The sequence below is a fragment of the Melopsittacus undulatus genome, chromosome 4 (assembly GCF_012275295.1).
Source record: "Melopsittacus undulatus isolate bMelUnd1 chromosome 4, bMelUnd1.mat.Z, whole genome shotgun sequence".
Classification (NCBI taxonomy): Eukaryota; Metazoa; Chordata; class Aves; order Psittaciformes; family Psittaculidae; genus Melopsittacus; species Melopsittacus undulatus.
The window spans coordinates 24,580,657-24,600,275 of record NC_047530.1 but is presented as its reverse complement, the minus strand read 5'-3'; the positions used below and the strand labels follow the sequence as shown (position 1 = coordinate 24,600,275).

Below are 19,619 nucleotides of genomic sequence, written 5' to 3'. Positions count from 1 at the left end.
AACTACCAAGGCAAAGCAAGCTGGGACCATGATGAAAATATTGATGGGAGGCAGGATAAGAAGCAGTTGCTAGGTTCATTACTCATGCTTACAGCATAGCCTCTGTATCAGGCTAGGCTAGTAATCTGTAGACCACATATGTCAGTGCATCATGAAGCAGCTGAGTAAAGAACTATAGAAAGGTCACTTGCCATAGAGGAGAAGGACAACAGTCAGGTGAGAAAGATAGATAGTATAATCTTTATTGTGGTTTTTATATTAACTTGCTAAGTCAGCCAAGAGAGTTCAGGAAGGATACATGAAGTTGAGTACGTGATCATGAAGTGCCAGCAGCACTGAAGTGAATTAATAAAAGCCTGAAGCTTCCTAATGTGAGCACTGGTACAATGAAGTTAATGGAGGTTCCTACACCAAAACCTCTTCCTCTGGGATAAAAGAAAAAAAGGCTTTAATAATTAAGATGTAACATCTTAAGTACATTCTTCACTGAAGAACCAGTTAAGTCTGAAGTGTCAGAATAGGCCCCATTCTTCCTCTTCCAGAAACACAACCCACTGACCAAAACAGTATCTGAATGAACTGGTGTTCTGGCCCTGCATCATAAAGGATCTTGCACTGCCGAGCAAACCTGTGTATTTACCAGATTCATCAGACAGATGAGAAAAATGGAAAAAAGGAAAACGGAGGAGGAGGAACCCAAATTGGAGTGGACTAGCTTGGCTGCCTTATGTGCAGGTAGCAAACAGACAGACTTACTTACTGGATCCAGTGCTGTAGAAGGAAAGAATGAAATTATGCATATTAAGGAAATTGGGCTTCCCAGATCTAATAATGAACTTTGAGGAACCAATGAGAATGCGCTATAATCCTTTCCTCTGTTACAGACATGGATTTCCAGGAGAAAACATAAAAGTTAAATTGTTAGAGGGTTAGAGTATAAGAAGGCCTTTACAGAGCTCTCTTTTAGCCATTTACTAAGGATAGAAATAAGTCGTCAGCTTTCCATGGTGGAGCAAAGTTATTAGATGTCATCTGAACTCCTGACCCCCAAGATACTGTTCTGCTTGGAGAAAGGTAAGATGATTAAGATTTTTGATGATACAAAATTATTGATGATAGGAGAAATTTATAGAAAGAGTTTAGACGGGACAATTTAACTGTTCTAGTGGGTGAAAATGTCAAGTGAACGCTAATGTCAATAGCCCAAATTAAGACATGTAGGGAGAGAAACAACCCCAGCTCCAAGTGTATCTCTTTAGCACCATCAGAGGCAACTTTTAAAGAGCTGGAAAATCACATGCTTCCCAAATGTCAAGTCGGTGTGCCTTGAACAACAGAGGAAAAAAAGTACAATTATTCCAAAAGTAGTTAGGAACAAATACCACCATAATGTCTCATTTGTCTTCACTGACACATACTCCTAACTCCTATGCACAGAAAAGGGATATAATGTATAGAAGACCAAGAAAGGTGATCAGGAACGTTAACAACCTTGGCAAGTAGTAATTAAAATGAGAATCCTTCCATTCCCACACAGACTTAGGGTGAGGAAACAGATGAGAAACACAAAATTTTGAATACTGTTGAACAGGTGGGTGAGAAAGGACTGCCCGGTTTCTCCATGTGCACATCCATGCTGCTGATCAGGCAGCCATCAGAAGACTAAAGGAAAGGTTTCTCCACACCACAGTTCAGCTCTGCCAGTTAGCTACAATGAGTTATATTCAAAGAATAGAAATGCATTCAGAAAAGGTTTAGGCAAAGTCCTGGTGTAAAGGTCAAACAGCAGCTACTGAAATAATAATGCAAATGTACAAAAACATACACATACTCCATTGCATATACAAAATCTCTGCTACCAGCAATTATCAGAAGATACTGGATTAGCAATGACATTGAACTAAAGGCACTCTTGTATTCTGCAGAAAGTATTGTTTACTTCTCTGTGCCAGTTCTCCCTGCTTCCACAGTCCTGTGCACACAGAGCATCTACATCTTACCTGGCATGAAGAGAAACCAGTCCAAAACTACACACACTCATGCTCACACATACACACATTAAGCATTCTACATTGCAGATAAGGCCAAAACTCAGATGTAGGCACATGTGGCCCAGGAAGTTAATCCTAAACCTAGGCCAAAGGTTATATAACCATAGCTTACTCTAATCTAGTTTCTCAAGGTTACATAGACAAATATCCTTTATTAAAAAGTATCAGTAGTGTAAAATAGTGCATCCAATTGCTTCATTTCCATACTTATCCTCTTCATCTAAGGAGCACACACCAATGCTAATTCAGCACACACAACCATCCTCCTACTTTTGCAGAGAAGTCATTCAAATGAACAAACAAAACACCAATGCAGCTGGCAGAGCTAGTCCGTTAACTTTCTTTTGCCAGCTTGCATAGTCTCTTAACCCTTGAATAAGGACCAATAGTGTCATCAAAAACGAAGTCCCACAGAACCCGAATCCAGGACTGGTGATGTGGGAGGTTATCGTAATATTCTGCTGCAATCTTCTTCACCTGGAAGATGAAGAGAGAGAAAGAGCTATTTAGCTGCAGTGTCAGGTGTGTTTCAGTCCTTGCATTTAGATGATAGCACAGCCATAACCTGAAGTTACTTGTTGCTGCTTGTGAGCTTCTGAAGTTCAGCCAAATGAGATGTACTTAAACACATTTAGATACTTCTTAGCAGATTTCTGATGTAAACTTTGCCTCACAATGTCAGAATTTGAAAGACGATGGATCACTGACTTCAATTAGAACTATTTTGTCTCATTTTGGTGGTGATCTCCACAATAAGGTGTCTAATCCACCTTATAAATCACTGAGAATCCACCTATATTTAAAGCTCTGTTCACCACTCATGATACTTGTTTTCTGGGGGTTCTGAAATACCAAATGAGAAAATACCAGATACAGCCTGGCCTGCACTTTAGGTTTTTTTACTCAATTCTGGTAGTGTGTTTCAAATCTGAGAGATGGGCTCCTCCAGCAGGTGGAGGAAATTGCAAGGGTCGTCTGTCCCCCTCAGTCTGGTGTTAAAAATGCTGCAAGATTCATTATTAGGCAAAAAGTCTAACAAAATTTCATCCCTTTTACAAATCCCTAAGCCTTAGTACTGTTGCCATCAGAGAACCATTGCACACCATTGGGGGTGGCACTTGTAGCGGGAGTAAGGCTGGAACCAGAGGACAAAGAAGTTTCAAACCTGGCAGGTTCAGGGAACTATGAGGGTTCCCAAGCTGTCAGTAGTTCCTGCTCTAGCTAGATGCGCTGCTTTCTGAACATACTTACGAAGCAGCAAAGTCTGCTATTGTACACTTGCACATAAACTGCTTGGGCATGGTTTTATTGCAGTTTCACCTCCCAGACACACAGCTCTACTCTAGAGTAGTTTGTCTTGCTGGACAGCATGACTCCTCTCTTTAAAAACCCTACAGAATTTTAAAGCCAGCTATGCTGAGCACAGCATGGGTTTCCAGTGAAGAGCAAAAGGGTTACACAGAAATTGTCATCCAGGAGGAGTCTCATCAGCATCTGAGCTGTAGCAGTGGAATTTTAACACAGCATTTTGATGGTAAAAAGGTAAGAATCCCATCAGAAGTTAAATTATAAGCCAGTATGACTCATTGATAGTTTCCTCATTAATTCAGCTTCCTAGCAGACACTTCCCTGTGAGGTAGTTGGATAACGTACAAGTTTTATTAAGATCTTTTACCTTGTTACCTCAGCCACTCAACATTCCCTGTGCTCATGGCATGGTGATGCTGTGTTGGAGGTAGAAGATTAAGTTCAGATCTGGTTGTATTCTGCCTTTCACTGAATACCTCTGACTTTCTAATAATTCCCTATATCCTGCTTTCAAGTGTTGGTCTGTAAGCTCCCTTGACTCCCTTGAATGAAAGTCACTAATAAGGCCTGCTGCAAACACAAAGGGAGTTTCAGACACCCAGCCCCAAAAGCTTCACTCCGTCTCTGACATGGTCATTCCCTATCACACTGCTGCTTACAGATCTTCCCTCGTACCTCCATTTTAGAAGTTCTGCCTGAATTTTGACTTGCAACAGTGATTTAGCCCTCATCCATACTAGCCAAGTTCATTTAGCAAGTCTAACATTCCCCTCTTCTCCAGACCTCCTATGTTTTTCTTGCTCACAGAAACAATGCTCTGAAGCAGACACATTTTTCTCAGCTAGTTATCTGCAGAGCTCTTGATCATGACTATGAGGGCTTCAGAAAGTCTTTCTGTATTGTCCCTTGCACATGGAAGCAGATGGCTGGAGATTAACAGAAAACAATTCAGCTCCTAGGAACAATGTCTCAGGCAACGGCTGTGCCCTCTGGCACTAAAGGCTAACTAGAAATTACCCCAGTGATGAAGGAGGAAATAAAGGGCTCCAAGAAGAGGCCAATAAACAGCCCATTTATGTTCAACCCAGTAGCTTCTGTGTTTTCAACAAATATGAGCAGCAGTCTAAGCCAGGCATAGTGCTGGAAAGCTCAGGTGGACACAACATGCAGGTCCGGAAAACTGCATTAAATATATTCCATACACATATTCTGCAGTTGCATTATGGATTTAAAATGGGTACCTAGAATACAAGTGTGATTTCGTAAGTAAGATGATTAATAAGAATAATCAGCAGTGAATTTAGAAGCTCATACACATCATATTCTGGAAGCAGGTAGCCTGCTTCAGCATCAGCTGGCAGAGGAGTTGCTTGTTCACTAAGTGTATCTGTTTAGCACCTTCCTGCAGCGTATGGTGGCAGCTCATTCTGGCTGAGAAGGTCAGTATGGAAATCACAAGAGATAATCAGGGACTTGCACTGGAGTGTGTCATCCTAGATCAGCCATGGGACAGTGACTCACGCCTACATGAACTGATTCTTTGCTTTGCTTGGCTTTGTGCCCAGCAGCACCTTGTGCAGGAAGGCAGGCAGCACTTCCACCATTGGGAAGGTCCCTGTGCTCTGGAGGGGATGCACTCTGCAGTTGTATGGGATGCACTGAAACAATGGAGAGGAGAAGGTAAACTACAGTAAAATATTTGCGACAGAGGAATTGGGAAAAGGGAAAATAAGGGTTTTCTTATGGAAAAGACAAGGAAGTGTGTCACATGCATGTTCCCATTTAGCTATCACATGACAGGAAAGAATTTTTAAAATGGTTTCTCTTTTACAATGAATCTATGAAGAAGTTTCACAACAAAACCAGCTCATCTATTATAATTTCTTTCAGCATCTCCATATGTAAAACAAAATTATCATCTCCTCCATACCTACCATAAAATCTTGGTGTGGGAGGACAGAAAGTAATTATGTTTAAATGCAGATTCCCTTTTAAATACAACATTTAACTAAATCTATTAAGTATATTTGAGGCTGAAAAAGTCATCCTCCATGTTGCATTCTGGGTGCAGTATAAAACCTGCAGTTTCCGTATTGCAAGTTTTGCAGCCAGATTATAGATAGTCTCAAAGAGGATTGTACTGTGACAAAGTATTCCTAAATCCTGCTCCTGACTTCTGCCTCAAGCTCTCCATATTGCTTTGGAGAGGGTCCATGGAAGGATAACATGAGATAGCAAAATCTGCAAGAAGCTTATCAGGTACTCGGCATCTGGTATCTTTAGGCTTCTCTTAAAACAGATCAAGGTGGTAGGTAAGAAATCACATCTTTCAGACTGAAACTTTGCTTCTGGTTTTGAGCTTGTAGAGCCCAGGAACAGGACTCCAACACCATTTTATCTGGTAGGTGCAAAAGTTAAACACCACCTAGTATATCACCACAGCTGTTATTGACCCTTTGTCCTGCACCTATACATAAACTAGAGATCCTTATGACACAACTGAAAAGTTTATTTAGAATGCTAGAAAGCACATTACAGAAGCTTATTCTATAGTCCTTGACCAGCCCTGGAGCACACAAGCTAGACTTCCTGGCCCTTACAGGGTTAATGCAATCTGCAATTCACAACCAGCACATCTACCATGTTTTCCAGTCTTGTCTGTCTAATAAATCTGGTTTCATACCATGTCTTTTCCTTTCCCCACAAGCTTAATGAGTAACTAGTTTGCCTCTGGTAATGCTGCAGTTTTTATTGCAGTTTGTAGGACAAGTACTGAGTGTCTCCTCTTCCTGTCCCCTCTCTGATAAGTCAATTAAATCCTCCAGATAATGAAGAATGGCCTTTTTACTCATTTCATACGCAATGCAATGTTTTATAATTATAAGGCTTCATTAAAAGACTGATCCAGTCGTAGGGTTTTTTTTTTTTTACAGCAGGTCCTTCATTGTAATGTTAAAGTTCATGGTCTCTTGCATAATCTCTATTATATTAGTGAGAGAAGTTCTTACTGCACCCTTATGTCACTCACCCTTAATATCTATAAGTTTACAGCACAGCCTAACTCTTCCTTTTTCAAAGGTCTTTCCAGTGGCAAACACATTACTCAGAACATTCTGAATGACACACCTGTAACAAAGGACAAAACTGAATTTACTTTTCTGATAAGCAAGCAGAAGAGCCTGTTAGTTTCCAAGATCCAGTTATTCTCAGATCCTCCTTTTCCCCTACTCTCAATCCTGCAGGAACTAAATATTTTTATTCCACTTTCAACTTGCCAATTATTAAAAATTAAAATATGTATATAGAAAGGTCATTCATATTACACAATGCGGCTCTTTGAAGTGCATGAAAGACTAGATCTGAAAAAACTGGACTACTGCTGAGTGAGGAATTTGCTGGGAGGTTAAGCAGAGGAGAGCAAGGAGAGGATTCTACCCCTACCTGTAGTGGAGTTCAAACTTTAAAGATCTCCAGAGAGAATCTGTTCCCTTATCTCTTTCCACCAGAGACAGAGATTTTTTTCTTTATAGAATCATAGAATAGTTAGGGTTGGAAAGGACCTTAAGATCATCTAGTTCCAACCCCCCTTTTATGGCCAGGGACACCTCACACTAAACCATGTCACCCAAGGCTCTTTCCAACCTGGCCTTGACCACTGCCAGGGATGGAGCATTCACAACTTCCCTGGGCAACTCATTCCAGTGCCTCACCACCCTAACAGTAAATAATTTCTTCCTTATATCCAGTCTAAACTTCTGCTGTTTAAGTTTGAACCCATTACCCCTTGTCCTATCACTACAGTCCCTAATTTCTTCTCATTCTGTAGCAAAGAATAAACAACTTGTTTTAACAGACAAAGGATTTTCTTCAGTAACTGTTTGCCAAAGGATTTTCACTTCCTAATACATTCTCACTTGTGACTGATCACTCGTGAAAGACTCAGTTTTTCATATAGTTCAGACAGACAACAATTATTGACAAGCCTGATATCTTCAACTAATAATTCTTTCCTCTTCAGATAGGAGGGCAGACACTTCCAGCTGCTACACTGCCTCAAGGACCTAGGCTGAACTATTTGTGGGGTGGGTGTGGAAGAGCTTTGCAGTTCTCAATCAGGTGTGGAGCAACAGTCCCAGCAAGTTCAATTAGTCACTCATCTCCCTTGTGTAAGATACAGAGCTAACCTTTTCTTCTATTTACATTTCAGTAATCTAAGTATCTAAGCCTATCTAACAAGTTTGAATATTTCAAACTAAAGCTAAGCTCTTGCACTTCCCCACTGAGCTATCATGTGTATCAGCAATGGGAGTGCCTGTCAGGAGAACTTCACATGTGAACATGGGCTGCTTCACCAGCTGCTCTGAAACCTGCCAGGAATGGCCAGCTTCTTCAGGACAGACTTCCAGCAGTAAAGGAGGTGTGGTATAACCAAACTGTAGGCTATATGGAGGTTCCCCACACTCTTCTACACCACAAGAAAATCTCCTCTTGCTTTGAATCTCCTCTCAGACAGTGTTTCTGTGATGAAGAACATTAAACCATAAATCAGGGTTTGCCTGGACATACCATCATAAAAGTTGCACATGTTGCACAGGAGTGAGATGTCACAGCTCCTGAACTTCAGATTCCTCAGCTCTATCTCCACCTCATAAGGACATAGCCCCCAACTTTGTATCGGACCAGCAACAGAACACGTTTCCTTCCTACTACACCAGAGGATTTGTATGTAGGAGTAATACTTTGAAGTCACATACCTCTAACACTGTGAGCACCTGCTGAGGAACCCTCATATTAAAACCCTGAAGAGCAGCTACATACCTGGAGGCAGACTGAAAACCATTCCTAGACACCTGGGCTTTGCAAGTTTGATTCCCACAACTGATAAAACATAAACAAAAAGTGGCTTGACTTTCAAAAGAGGAAAGCCAGAGCACTTTCCCAATGACAGATCATCCTCAGTTTCTGTGGGTGGGGCAGCAGAGCTTAAACAAGTCATGTAGAGCGGGGCTTTATTTTCTAGTGCTATTTGTGTCAGGCTAGAACATGCCTCAATACTTAATCATCTCAAATATAGAAAGACTTTTGTTTGATGTTAATCAAGCAATATAATTAGCAGATTTATCATTAGACAAATTTCAAGTAGTAATTGCCACCTGCCTGCCTTTGGCTGGGCCTTTAAACTTTCCAAGAGATGAAAGCTAGTGGCTAAGGGAAGAAAATTGAGAAATTTAGAGCATTGTTGGAGGATTTTATCAAGAAGTTTCCTCAAGCCCTGTAAGGCTCAGATGTTCTTGTTTCCATAAACAAAACTAAATATTACAGCAGTTTGGTAGCCGTTTCTCTCTATCTCCTTCTTGAAATGGAAGAATTAGAAAAAAATGAAAAATAAAATATTTTTTCTTTTCAAAACTGATCCATTGCTATGATTTGGAGTGATTTCTTTGAGACAGTTTAGCAGTTTCTATAAGAATCCAATTCACTCGTGCTAATGCCATACTCACCATTGGCAATCTGCATCCAGGAATGCTGGGGAAATCATGATGCTCCATGTGGTAGCCTACATTAAAGGTGAGCCAGTTCAGAGGTCCATAGTAAGAGTATGTCTCATACCCTTTTAAGAACATGTAGTGTTCAGCTATGAAGTGTCCAGAAATGGGATGTAAACCCATGCAAAGAATTGAACCTGCTATTAAATAAATAACAGGTTTGAGCCCCCAAAGGTAATAAATTATAAGGTCTATGGAAAACTGGGCAAGAGCATTAAAAATTTCCATCTGTGTAATTGCTTTGGGGTTCACATACAGTGGTCTCAGACTGTAGAACAGAGGCTGGAAGAAAAGCCAAAGCAGTTTCCGAAGCGGCGTACAGAAAAACCAGCCTTCAAAGTCTGTGGGAATGTCCACATCCAGGCTGTCCCCACCAAGATACCGATGATGATCGATGTGGTATTTCTTGAAGGAAGCAGAATAAGGGATGCCAATAGGCAAGTTGGCAAAAACTGCAAACCATCGATTCCATTTGGTCTGCTTATTCCCAAAGGCGACGTTGTGTGAAATATCATGGATGGCTAGGGTCAGCGAGTGATTGATGCAACCCCCAAAAGCATAAGCCCAGAAGAAAATCCATTTCCAGGATAAGTCTTTTACCAGGTAGCATGCTAGAAACTGCAGGAAAACCATTCCAGATACAATCCACTTTAAATGTGGATCTGGTCCCATCAGAGTCTTGATTTCTGGATACTTTGCTAAAGGGAAATACGAAGAGAATTATTTAATTAGATCACAGTCAGTTATATGTAATCACCACTGGACTCTCTATTTTCATCACCCTCTGTTTGAGGCCCTAGATTTATCAAATGGCTATTCCAAAGTGGAGTTGCCACTACAGTGAAAATTGTACTAATGTATGGCCTCTATTCCCACTTCCAGTATCATGTCCAATTGTGGTTGATATTGTTAAATATAAACATATAGAGTCACATAAAAAAACCTACCCTGATGGTCAATATGTGCCTTCGGAATGGTGAGTATTAATATGCCAAGCCCATCAGGTTTAAGCTCTAAGAAACACCTTCTGTAAGCTTTTTGTTTTCTTTTATATTTTGCCTATCCCAGATGCTATATTCCAAGAAGGGATACAACTGCTCTCTTTGTAGCCCTTTTCACACTGTTGCTTCAGATGTACAGCAGAGGAAACAAGGCTGAGCAACAGGCTTGTCAGGTTTTGCTCTGTGGTTAGATGACAAATGTAGCATTAAAAAAATTCCTAAGTATTTGAGTGTTCACCATTACAGCATTTACAACTCCTTACACATGGTAACATCACAAGAAAGTCAGTAAAATTATCAGGAACTTGTAAGACAGAACATTTTTCTCTGCTCCCATCCATTGAGGTGTCCCTGCCCATGGCAGAGGGGTTGGAACTAGATGATCTTAAGGTCCTTTCCAACCCTAACTATTCTATGATTCTATGATTAACTTGTTCCCAAGTCACATACTAAAACCAGGCATGAAAGTCACACAGAGTGCAACAGCTCCATGCAGCTTCACAAACACTACAATACAGCATCAGGGAGACACAGCTTGGCTTGACTTGTGTCAGGCCAAGACCACATTACTGATCTGTGGTTCTATTGGCTATTTATTTAGCCTTTTAAGAAAAAGAAAATACTCAGAAGTGCAGTTTAACTTCCAGGTGCTGTTCATTGCTTCAGGTCTCTTCTTTACAAACCCATTCTTCTTACTTCCGCTATTAACTTACACATGAATTTTTTCACTGTTCTATGGCCTTTAGCCACCTACTGGCCTCCCTGCTTTAACTCATACTCTGCATTTCTCAGTAATTACAGCTCACACAGATAAGACTGTAGGACAAGTCACTCACTCTGAACCTTGAGGTTACACAGTGTGTTCCTGTAAATTTGAAGGGCAAATTTTACAACTAGAAAATTTTTATGTATTTTGTGATAAAGAATATCATCTGACTGTAACAGTATGGTATCAATGCAATAAAATTGGCTTATTATGATTTTCATTTATGCAGCTGTATATACTACAAACACTGGAGACAATACACATAACTTCATGTGACCTTGCAGGTAGTGGCAGGCACTCAGTGGTGGACTCAGAGGAGGTTGTTTATAGAAGTGAACCCTGACAAGTCTGCAGGTGCTTCATCAGAGACACGAAACACTACTTAAGGAAGCAGGTTGATGTGGTTGTGCTCCACTCATGCTTCCAACAAATTCTGAGCCTTATGACCCACTTCAGCCCAGCTTGACAAAGGTTAGATGCAATAAAGATGACACAAATGCTGTGGAAGATGATGAAAAAAAGAGATATTCTTAATTTTTTCTTTTGTGAGTACAAGGGGCAAAAAACACCATGAGAAGTATTCAAGCAAGAGAGCTATTTTCCTAAGTGGTGGAAAAGCTTTTTAATAAAAATCTCTGGAAAGCCCATGGGTTTTATTTTGTTTTGGTTTTGTCCTTGTTTTTGCAGTTTTCAAAACTATGGTTTTCACACTAGGAATGCTAACATACTAGAAGTTGTTCTCTGGTACCTATACAGGTACCAAAATTTTACACAAAGTGTTGGTATATCCACTCTGGAGAATAACTTGATATAATGACCTGGCCAGAAAATCTGTTACAGAAATAGGATTTTGTGTAGTTTAATGTCCTGGTTAGGAGCATCTGTCCAAAACCCAGAAAACCCTTTAATAAATCAAACCACCTCAAATTTTCAGTCATGCCGTTGGTGGAGATAAGTTCCTGCAGTCACCAGAAGGGATGAAGAAAGGTAAACCAACCAAATCTGTTCCTCAGCCTGGTCAAATTGAGGCCACTTTGACCAAACAAAAAATATATATATAATTTTAATGGGATAAGGAAAAGACTAAAAGATGCTTTAATTGTAGTTTGAAGAAAATTAAAGTTTTCAACCTATTTCTCTCTGTGGCAGCTAACAAAGCCTACAGGTTAGATTTAAGAGGTTTCAGAGCAGTAACTGCCAACCAGCAGCAACAGTGTCTGCAAGCAGCAGTGCAGGTAGGCTGTATTTATTACAGGTGACAGCTATTAAGTAACTTGACAGAGTTTAATATTAAATTCAACACATTAACTCCTCTCCAACAGTAAATTTTTGCATACTGGTTAAACCACAAGAATGTGTCTGTTTATCATTAATACTGATAAACCCTTCCTGTTTCCATGGCATGGGGGAACCTCAGGGAGCTAGGAGAGCTAGGTCAGCTGGGCTCACAGGAGATTAAAAGCCCCACTGGTAGAGTAGCCTGCTAGTAGGTAGATCTTTTGGTTCAGGAGCACTTCACATGCAAAATGTTGAATGGCGACCCTTTCAAAACTTGAGGCCACATACTCTTCAGCAAGACATATTTAATGTCAGATTAAGTGATCCTGATGACTGTGGTTTATATAAAACACCCTGACACAAAAATGTGACAACATCAATATGCATCTCATTTTTCCCTCATGCTCATGCCTTGCAGTTAGCTGAAGCAATGCTAGTAAGGCAAGATAGAGCACTTGCAGTTGAAGAACCTGGATAACCCTGTAAGGCTGCTAAGTGTCTGTAGATGCTGCTCAAACCAGACATCAGCCATCTGCACATCCCAAATGTAACAGAGAAGAGACAGGGCTACTGTGCAGTGCTGAACCAGGAGCCATAAAGGAGTATCAGACCTGTGGCAGCTACACATTAAAGACCACCTTCATTTCCTACAGATTGCACTTAGAGAAGTAAACAGACACCTACTCTTGAAACTGCTAAACTTTCACACTGCATATGAGCAGAGATTTTCATCGTGCTGATCTTTACTGAATTGCTTCCATGTTGGTCTTCTTCAGCACTTTTCCATTACAAAAATGATCAACTATATGACCAGAGTCCATTGCTTCCCAATAAGCACTGGGTCAGGGATAATGCATGATGATGGGCATAAAATGTAATCTATAGTGAGCTCTTCATTATGTGTAATTATGGCATGAAGGGGCACAGGAACAGGAGGTAGGGGGAAATGGAACCTGAACAGCTCCAGCTACTCTGTTGACTCCACAACACATTTTCCAGCCTGCAGCTTACTGAGAAAGTCTGTTAGCTCCATGTGGCAGATAGCTTAACCGCATGAGCTACCTCTAGTTGTTCAGACTGAGCCTTCATGTAATTGAGAGGATGAGGATACTGGTGTAGATGTACAGCAGTGCAGCAGCATGACTTTTCTGTCTCCAAGTTCAGCACACTGCCAATCCAGTGCAAGCACTTTAGTATAGTGGATAGATGCACTTAATAACTCTTCCCTGCAAGCTCCATGGTCTCTATACCAGAACCTTAGAGCAGCTGCAATCTGTATCATGACAATGAAAGACAGCATTTCGCATTTGTACAACAGTGTGGACGAAAGAACAGCAGTCAAGATATAAGGAATGCTGCAAGTATATTTTCAGAATCGCTCATGATTCTGAAACAACTCATTTACTGAATTAGCATTTCATAGAGATCACTCCACTGTTGTGTAAGCATCAGTCACCTTTCTAGAGGCATGCTTCCCTATGAAACACTGCTGAGAGATTACTCTGTCTACATATTTTTTACTTTAATGGTCCTCTCTGGAGATCCAGGAGCACTCACCATAGCCCTGCACTGATCCTCAGCTAGGACTGGGGTAATGCTTCCTCGAGAAGCCATCAGCTGCTAGGTCCTCGTGTTCCTCCTCCTCAGGAGACAGCAATCATCTTGTTCTGAACCCTCATTCACCCTCTATTCCTACTGATGTGTTCCTAGAATGACTTGGGAGAGACCCAGTTAGACCTCAGCGATGGCACCAGACACATTCTCATTGATGTGACACCATGTATTTAGGTCTCACATTTTGACACATACTGGATTTGGATATGGGCAGGAGCAGGAGCTATCCACAAACATAAGGGTAATGGAGGTTTAAAGGAGCCACAGCCCTGCCCATATCCATGAGAAGCTAGGTAGTAACAAGGGAAGAAGTTTAATTTCCTCATCTTCCTTTATTTTGACCACAAGTGCAGTGTACAGGTATAGTCCAAGTGGAGACAGTACTCAGCATAAACATTTTAGAAGGCCTGTTATAAAGAAAGGGATGTGGAGATACTAGTGATGCTGCTGCCTTGGACCATGTTCTGTCAACTCTAAATCCCTGCCAGAGCAAATAAGAGACACCAGGCACAAGATATTAGCTTTACTGTGTCATGCCCTATGTCTGAGCTGGTATTTGTGCCAAAATAAATAAAACAAAAGAAGTCAGTTTGCTGACATGACAGTGTTTTGTGTTTTAGCAGCTCAACTCATAAACATGTTTCTAAACAGCACAGCACACCTGAGTCCCCAGCACAGGAAAGATACGGACCTGCTGGAGCGGGTCCAGAGAAGGGCCATAAAAATGATCAGAGGAGCACCTCTCCTATGGAGACAAGCTGAGTTGGTGTTGTTCATTCAGCCTGGGGAAAAGAAAGCTTCAGAGCGACCTTTCAATATACTTAAAAGGAGCTTATAAGAAAGATGGGGACAATTTTTTACTAGATCCTGTATCAATATGACAAGGGTTAATGGTTTGAAACTAGAAGAGGGTAGATTTAGACTAAATATAAGGAAGAAAGTTTTTATGAGGGTGATGAAACACTGGGACAGGTTGCCCAGAGAGGTGGTTGATGACCCATCCGTGGAAATATCCAAGGTCAGGTTTGACAGGGCTCTTAGCTCCGATCTAGTTGAAAATGTCCCTGCTTACTGCAGGGAGGGTTGGAGTAGATGACCTTTAAAGGTCCCTTTCAAGCCAAACTATTCTATAGTTAAATCAAACCATACATAAACCAGGACACAGGTAGGACACACAAAGGACAATGTGCATGACAAAAGATTCTGGCTTTGCACAATTTCCTGCCCATTGCATTATGCAAGCTATTAAGAAACCTTTTTGCCTAACAAACCATACTAAAGTTTTATATATCCACTGTGAAAGGACAAGGGTCTTAATTTCGTATTTGCCACCCGCAAGCTCCTAAATCACTTTGTGCTAACTGGTCCAAGGGAGCCGGGTCATAAAGAAGTGGCCACCAGAGGCAATGCACTGCAACAGTGCCACATGGCTGGTGACAACAGAGATGGATGGTGTCAGCACATCACTATGACAGCAGCTATGACCTGCTTATTTACACTTGTGTATTAGCTAGTTCAAAGCAAAGGGATGTAAGAAAGCTAGAAAGAAGGCTTCCAGCTCCCTCTGAAACAAAAATCTGCAGCATGGCATAAGCTGAAACCCTCAATTGCATTTGATACGTTTTCAGCAGGAGACCACAAGTGCCTAAAACAGTGACTTTCTGCTCATGTGATACATTTTAGAGGTGATCCGCACAGGAAATTGGCATAAGCAATGAGAGAGCAGCTATTCTGAATGTGCTCATCAGAAAACATGCACATCAATGGCAGCACTGTGCCCACATACTGCAACAGAAAGGGGAAACAAACTCACAGTTTCTTCACCAGAAGCATTTTTAATTCAGAGCTTTGATTTAAATTAAGGAGATAGACATCTTGCCCATTTTGGTATGTTCAGTTTATCAGAATTTTCATAAATGTAAAGTTTAAACATGCAACAGAAGAGTCAGCTGGTAGAAACAGTAGACTAATTTTTAGATAAGCAAACAGAGCTGGAAGCTATTATATTCAAATCAGCTAAATGCTAAAATAAAGTCTATTTAGGCTTTTTCAGTTGTTCTACTCTTTCCCCCATTGACTAACGTCTCAGCCTTTCTACAGGGTTAAAGCTCATATAAAACATTTGCAACATCCTCATTTAAAATAACTTGCCAAACCCCAATTATATAATTAATAATTATTCTTGGATGTTAGATCATCTTTTGATGCTCTTTGCACAACACTGATTCAGCCCTCATCCTCAGCAGCAAACAGCTCTTCTCTAAGGATCCTGTGAGGCAAGACATTTTCTGGCCAACCTACAGTAATTTTAAGAACCTAGATCAAACCCACAGCATAAATGAGATCTAATTCTTTCTATTGCTTGTATTTGGAAAACTGTTTGCAGGTGAAATGACCATTCCTTGTCTGCTTATTGTATTACCAGCATCTGAGCAATGATTTTTTCATTTTCTCTCAAGACAAAAAAAAACACCTACACTTCCTGCTACAAGTCCGTAGTTCTCCAAGTGTTTCAATCCAACAGACCCTTACTGCCACTGAAGTAGAAATTCTATTTTTACTACTACTTATTTCTACACTAGAAGTGGTTATCCTTTCTATGTTATACCCTTTTATATACCTCCCTTTAACAGCATTTGTATAACTATACAGCAATGCTAAGCAGATCCTGATAAAAGAACTTTCTTCCATCAAGTTAATTTTTAGCAGGTTTTTCCCTAACACAGCTAACTGCAATGTTGCACAAATCTTAGCCCTGACATAAGACAATAATAGGCTTTTCACAAACAAGAGGGTGAGAGAACAGCAACAAAAAAATTCCATTTCATAAACTGAAAAGCATGAATAACATGTTCAGGAACATGAATAACATGATCAGGGGAGAAGTGCCAGCTTAGCAAGAGATCTCCACTGTAACTTAGAAGCAGCTGGCACCCAAACAGTACCAAGCACAAGCTACATTTTAATACCTAGAGTTAAGAGGAAGATACTACAAAGAGATAAGAGAGAAAGTTTCACCTCTCCCTTGCACAAAATGTCGATCTGTTTGTAGATATAATTATTGCCATTAGGAATCATATCCCTAATAGGTTCATCTAATGCACAATATCCTGCCATAAGCTAGCAGGCAGCCAGCCCAGTTGACATATACAGTTCATAGCTCTGCTGCCCAACTGGAATAGGTTTTCCAGAGAAGCTGTGGGTGTCCCATTCCTGGAAGTGTTCAAACCCAGGTTAGACAGGGCTTTGAGCAACCTTAGCTAGTAAAAGTGTTCCTGGCCATGGTAAGAGGACTGGATTCACAGAGTTATTCAGACATATTGTCGCCAGCTACAAAACTCTTATATAGACACCTGGGCTACTAACTCTCAAGCCAGGACATACAACTTCATGATGGTCAATTATTATTTCTCAGTTGCTCTATAGCAACATTCAACTTTGCTCAAGGAAAGACCACTTATGTAGAAAGAAACTGCCTTATGTGTTTGCCCATATTTCTTTCCTAATGGATAAGTTCAATTTGCATTCAAATCAAGTAGTCATGCCTGAGAGAGAACAACATTTCAAAAAGCTGCACCCTAAACAGAAAACAAGTTTCAGTGCCTATCAACTAAATCATTAACCTATTGGAAGGGAAATACTTCTTTTACCAGCATGGAATGCTGTCCCCAAGGCATTGCTATATACAGAAACATACACAACACATGGACAATTGTAGATATTTTTTCATATGTATGTGGGATTCTTACAGTGCAGTCCAACTCAACAGGCAATAAACACTTTGGCAAATTCATACTCTAAATTGTATGGGTTTGCTGAACCTCAGGCTTTGGATAATTCAGTGATGATCATTATACCAATATTATACAGGATACCATGACTATTTCAGTAACTTTCAGTAACAATTTGGTATTCATGACACTAGTTTCATGATCCATTCTGCCCCATCAGAGGCAGATACAGATTGTCCTGCTCACATCTTCAATGTCTCTTCCCATGTTATATGTCTTCATGCATTTCCTTCTGCTCCCACAGCTGGGACAGAGGCTGTGAGGAAGGAGATAGACCTTGACTCCGGTTGCTCATTCTAAACCCAAAGAGAATGGGGGCAAAATCTCTGTAAGTATGCAGCTGAAAGATCTTTAAAAGAGTTTGCTGCAGTAAGGGTAAAGGAGTCCAACCACTCCAGCCCTTCTTTACAATACAATCTCGTCGTTGCATGTAGTCCCCACTCTACAAGATCAGGAAAGCGAAAGATTAGCAAAGACAGAGACCCACCATACACATCTCTACCCGTAGCTCACAGAAACATAGCTCCCTTGACTGGAAGGATGAGTAGCATGATGCCAAGAAGCATCATCTTATATAATTGCATCATTTGACTATCATGATTGCATAGTAAAATAACTATAATTTTCCTGGATGTAACTCAAACCTGGACCAGGAGTATTCCACACCACTGCAGAAATATTTTGTAACTTGAATTAATCCTGGGTTAATCTATTAGACTGTGGGGGAGTTAAAAAACTACTCCTAATTATCATGGATCCTGTGCAGCACCTCAGTCACAAGCTCTGGTGCCTTCCTTTATAAAAGATCTTCTGAAAGTTTATCCTACTCATTAGAGAAAAGACAAAACCCAAACAAACAACCCAAATAAAAACAGAAGAAAAACAAATCTTTATTAATAAAATATCAAAACTGTATTTTCAGGAGATATGCAATAATGCTCTGCAACAATTCTGAATTATTAGTTCTTCTCGGACACGAACTTCAGAAAAACCTAAACCCTCAACCCAATAGAGAAAACCTCCCAGCCTACCATATTCATGGGCACGGTTAATCCCTGTGTGTACAAGGTGGAAATACGAGAGTACCTCACCTATGACGAGCGGCAGGCGCTTTCTCTAGCAAACATTCACCCACGTCCTCATTTGAGTTATTGCAGTACCAAGACCCCGGGAAACCCTGCCTGTGGGGTGCCCCAGCCGCTCCCCGTGCAGACCGGGGAGCTGGGCCGGCAGCCCAGGGGGAGGCGCAGAGAGGGTGGTCGCAGCCCCGGCCACAGGTGCGGTGGATCACCCCGCCGGGAACCGCCGAGTGTAGCAGGACGCCGTCCAGCCGCCGGTGCCCTCGCTGCGCCGCTCCGGCGACGCAGCGCCGAGAGAACTTGGGAGAGCAGCACCCCGGGGAAACCACCCCTCCGAGCCCACCGAGCTGCAGCCCCCCTCTCCACAGCCTAGCCAGTGCCCCGAGCCGCCCTCAGCATCGACCTGGAAGAACCCGTGTTGGACCCCCCGCTCCGCCCGCGCCTCCCCTTCCAGGGCTGCAATCCAGCCCTGCCGACAGCCGCAACGGCGGCCGCTTCCGAGCCCCTCGACGTACCCAAGATCTCCTTCCTGCGCTGCGTGTGGGGCTGCTCCGTGTAAACCCACTCGAAGTCCTCGCGGGTGACACGGTTCCCCATGGTTTGCGCTGCACTGCACTCCGCCCCTCTCCGTGCCGCTCTTATAGCTCCGCGACCAGCGGAGGAGCGGCTCCGCCCGCCGCCCGCCTCCGCCCCGCCGGCTGTCTCTCGCCTCCGGCGAGCACCGGGACTGCGCCGCGACGGGGCGGCCGCGGAGGCAGGTGCGCGAGGATCGGGGCTGCCTCAGGACTGGCTCTGGGGCAGCGGACGCTCAACCGAGATTCTCCGTGCTGTGGGGGCTCCGAAGGCAGCCGAGAGAGGAGCCCGGGGTAGGCGGTGGTTTGCAGGGCAGCAGGATACCCATCATGCTGCTGCCAACACCGTGGTGCTCACTGGAGCTCAACATAGCCACCGCAGCCTTCCCCTCCTGGGGGAGACTCAGAGAGCCGGGAATCACCAGCAGCGCAGGCTGTTCCCCGGGCACTTCTGGACAAGGCCTTTGGAAAACAAGGGTTGTCCAAATGCCATAAATTCAATGCTACAGCCCTAAGCAGAACGTGACTTAGGGCAAAGACCAGTCATGTCAGCTCCTCCCAGGGGTGGAAGACCGGGGACGGTGCAAAACTGAACAACGTCTGACATACATTT

General features: G+C 42.1%; 1 protein-coding gene across 2 annotated transcripts; it reads right to left on the bottom strand.

Moving 5' to 3' along the window:
- Nucleotides 1-217: 217 nt before the first annotated feature.
- Nucleotides 218-19,051, bottom strand: DEGS2 (delta 4-desaturase, sphingolipid 2). 2 transcript variants are annotated; one of them, XR_004549551.1, is made up of 4 exons: nucleotides 18,950-19,051; nucleotides 8,861-9,603; nucleotides 6,388-6,485; nucleotides 2,414-2,528 (listed from the first exon to the last, which is right to left on the bottom strand). XR_004549551.1 is itself a non-coding variant. In XM_034061825.1 (3 exons), exons 1-3 carry the CDS (start codon nucleotides 19,029-19,031, stop codon nucleotides 2,385-2,387), a joined length of 969 nt encoding a protein of 322 aa, XP_033917716.1. In that variant the 5' UTR covers nucleotides 19,032-19,051; the 3' UTR covers nucleotides 218-2,384. The 2 variants fall into 2 exon arrangements, 1 of the variants encoding a protein (XP_033917716.1); XM_034061825.1 differs by lacking the exon at nucleotides 6,388-6,485 and having other exon boundaries at nucleotides 218-2,528.
- Between the last annotated feature and the right edge of the window lie 568 nt (nucleotides 19,052-19,619).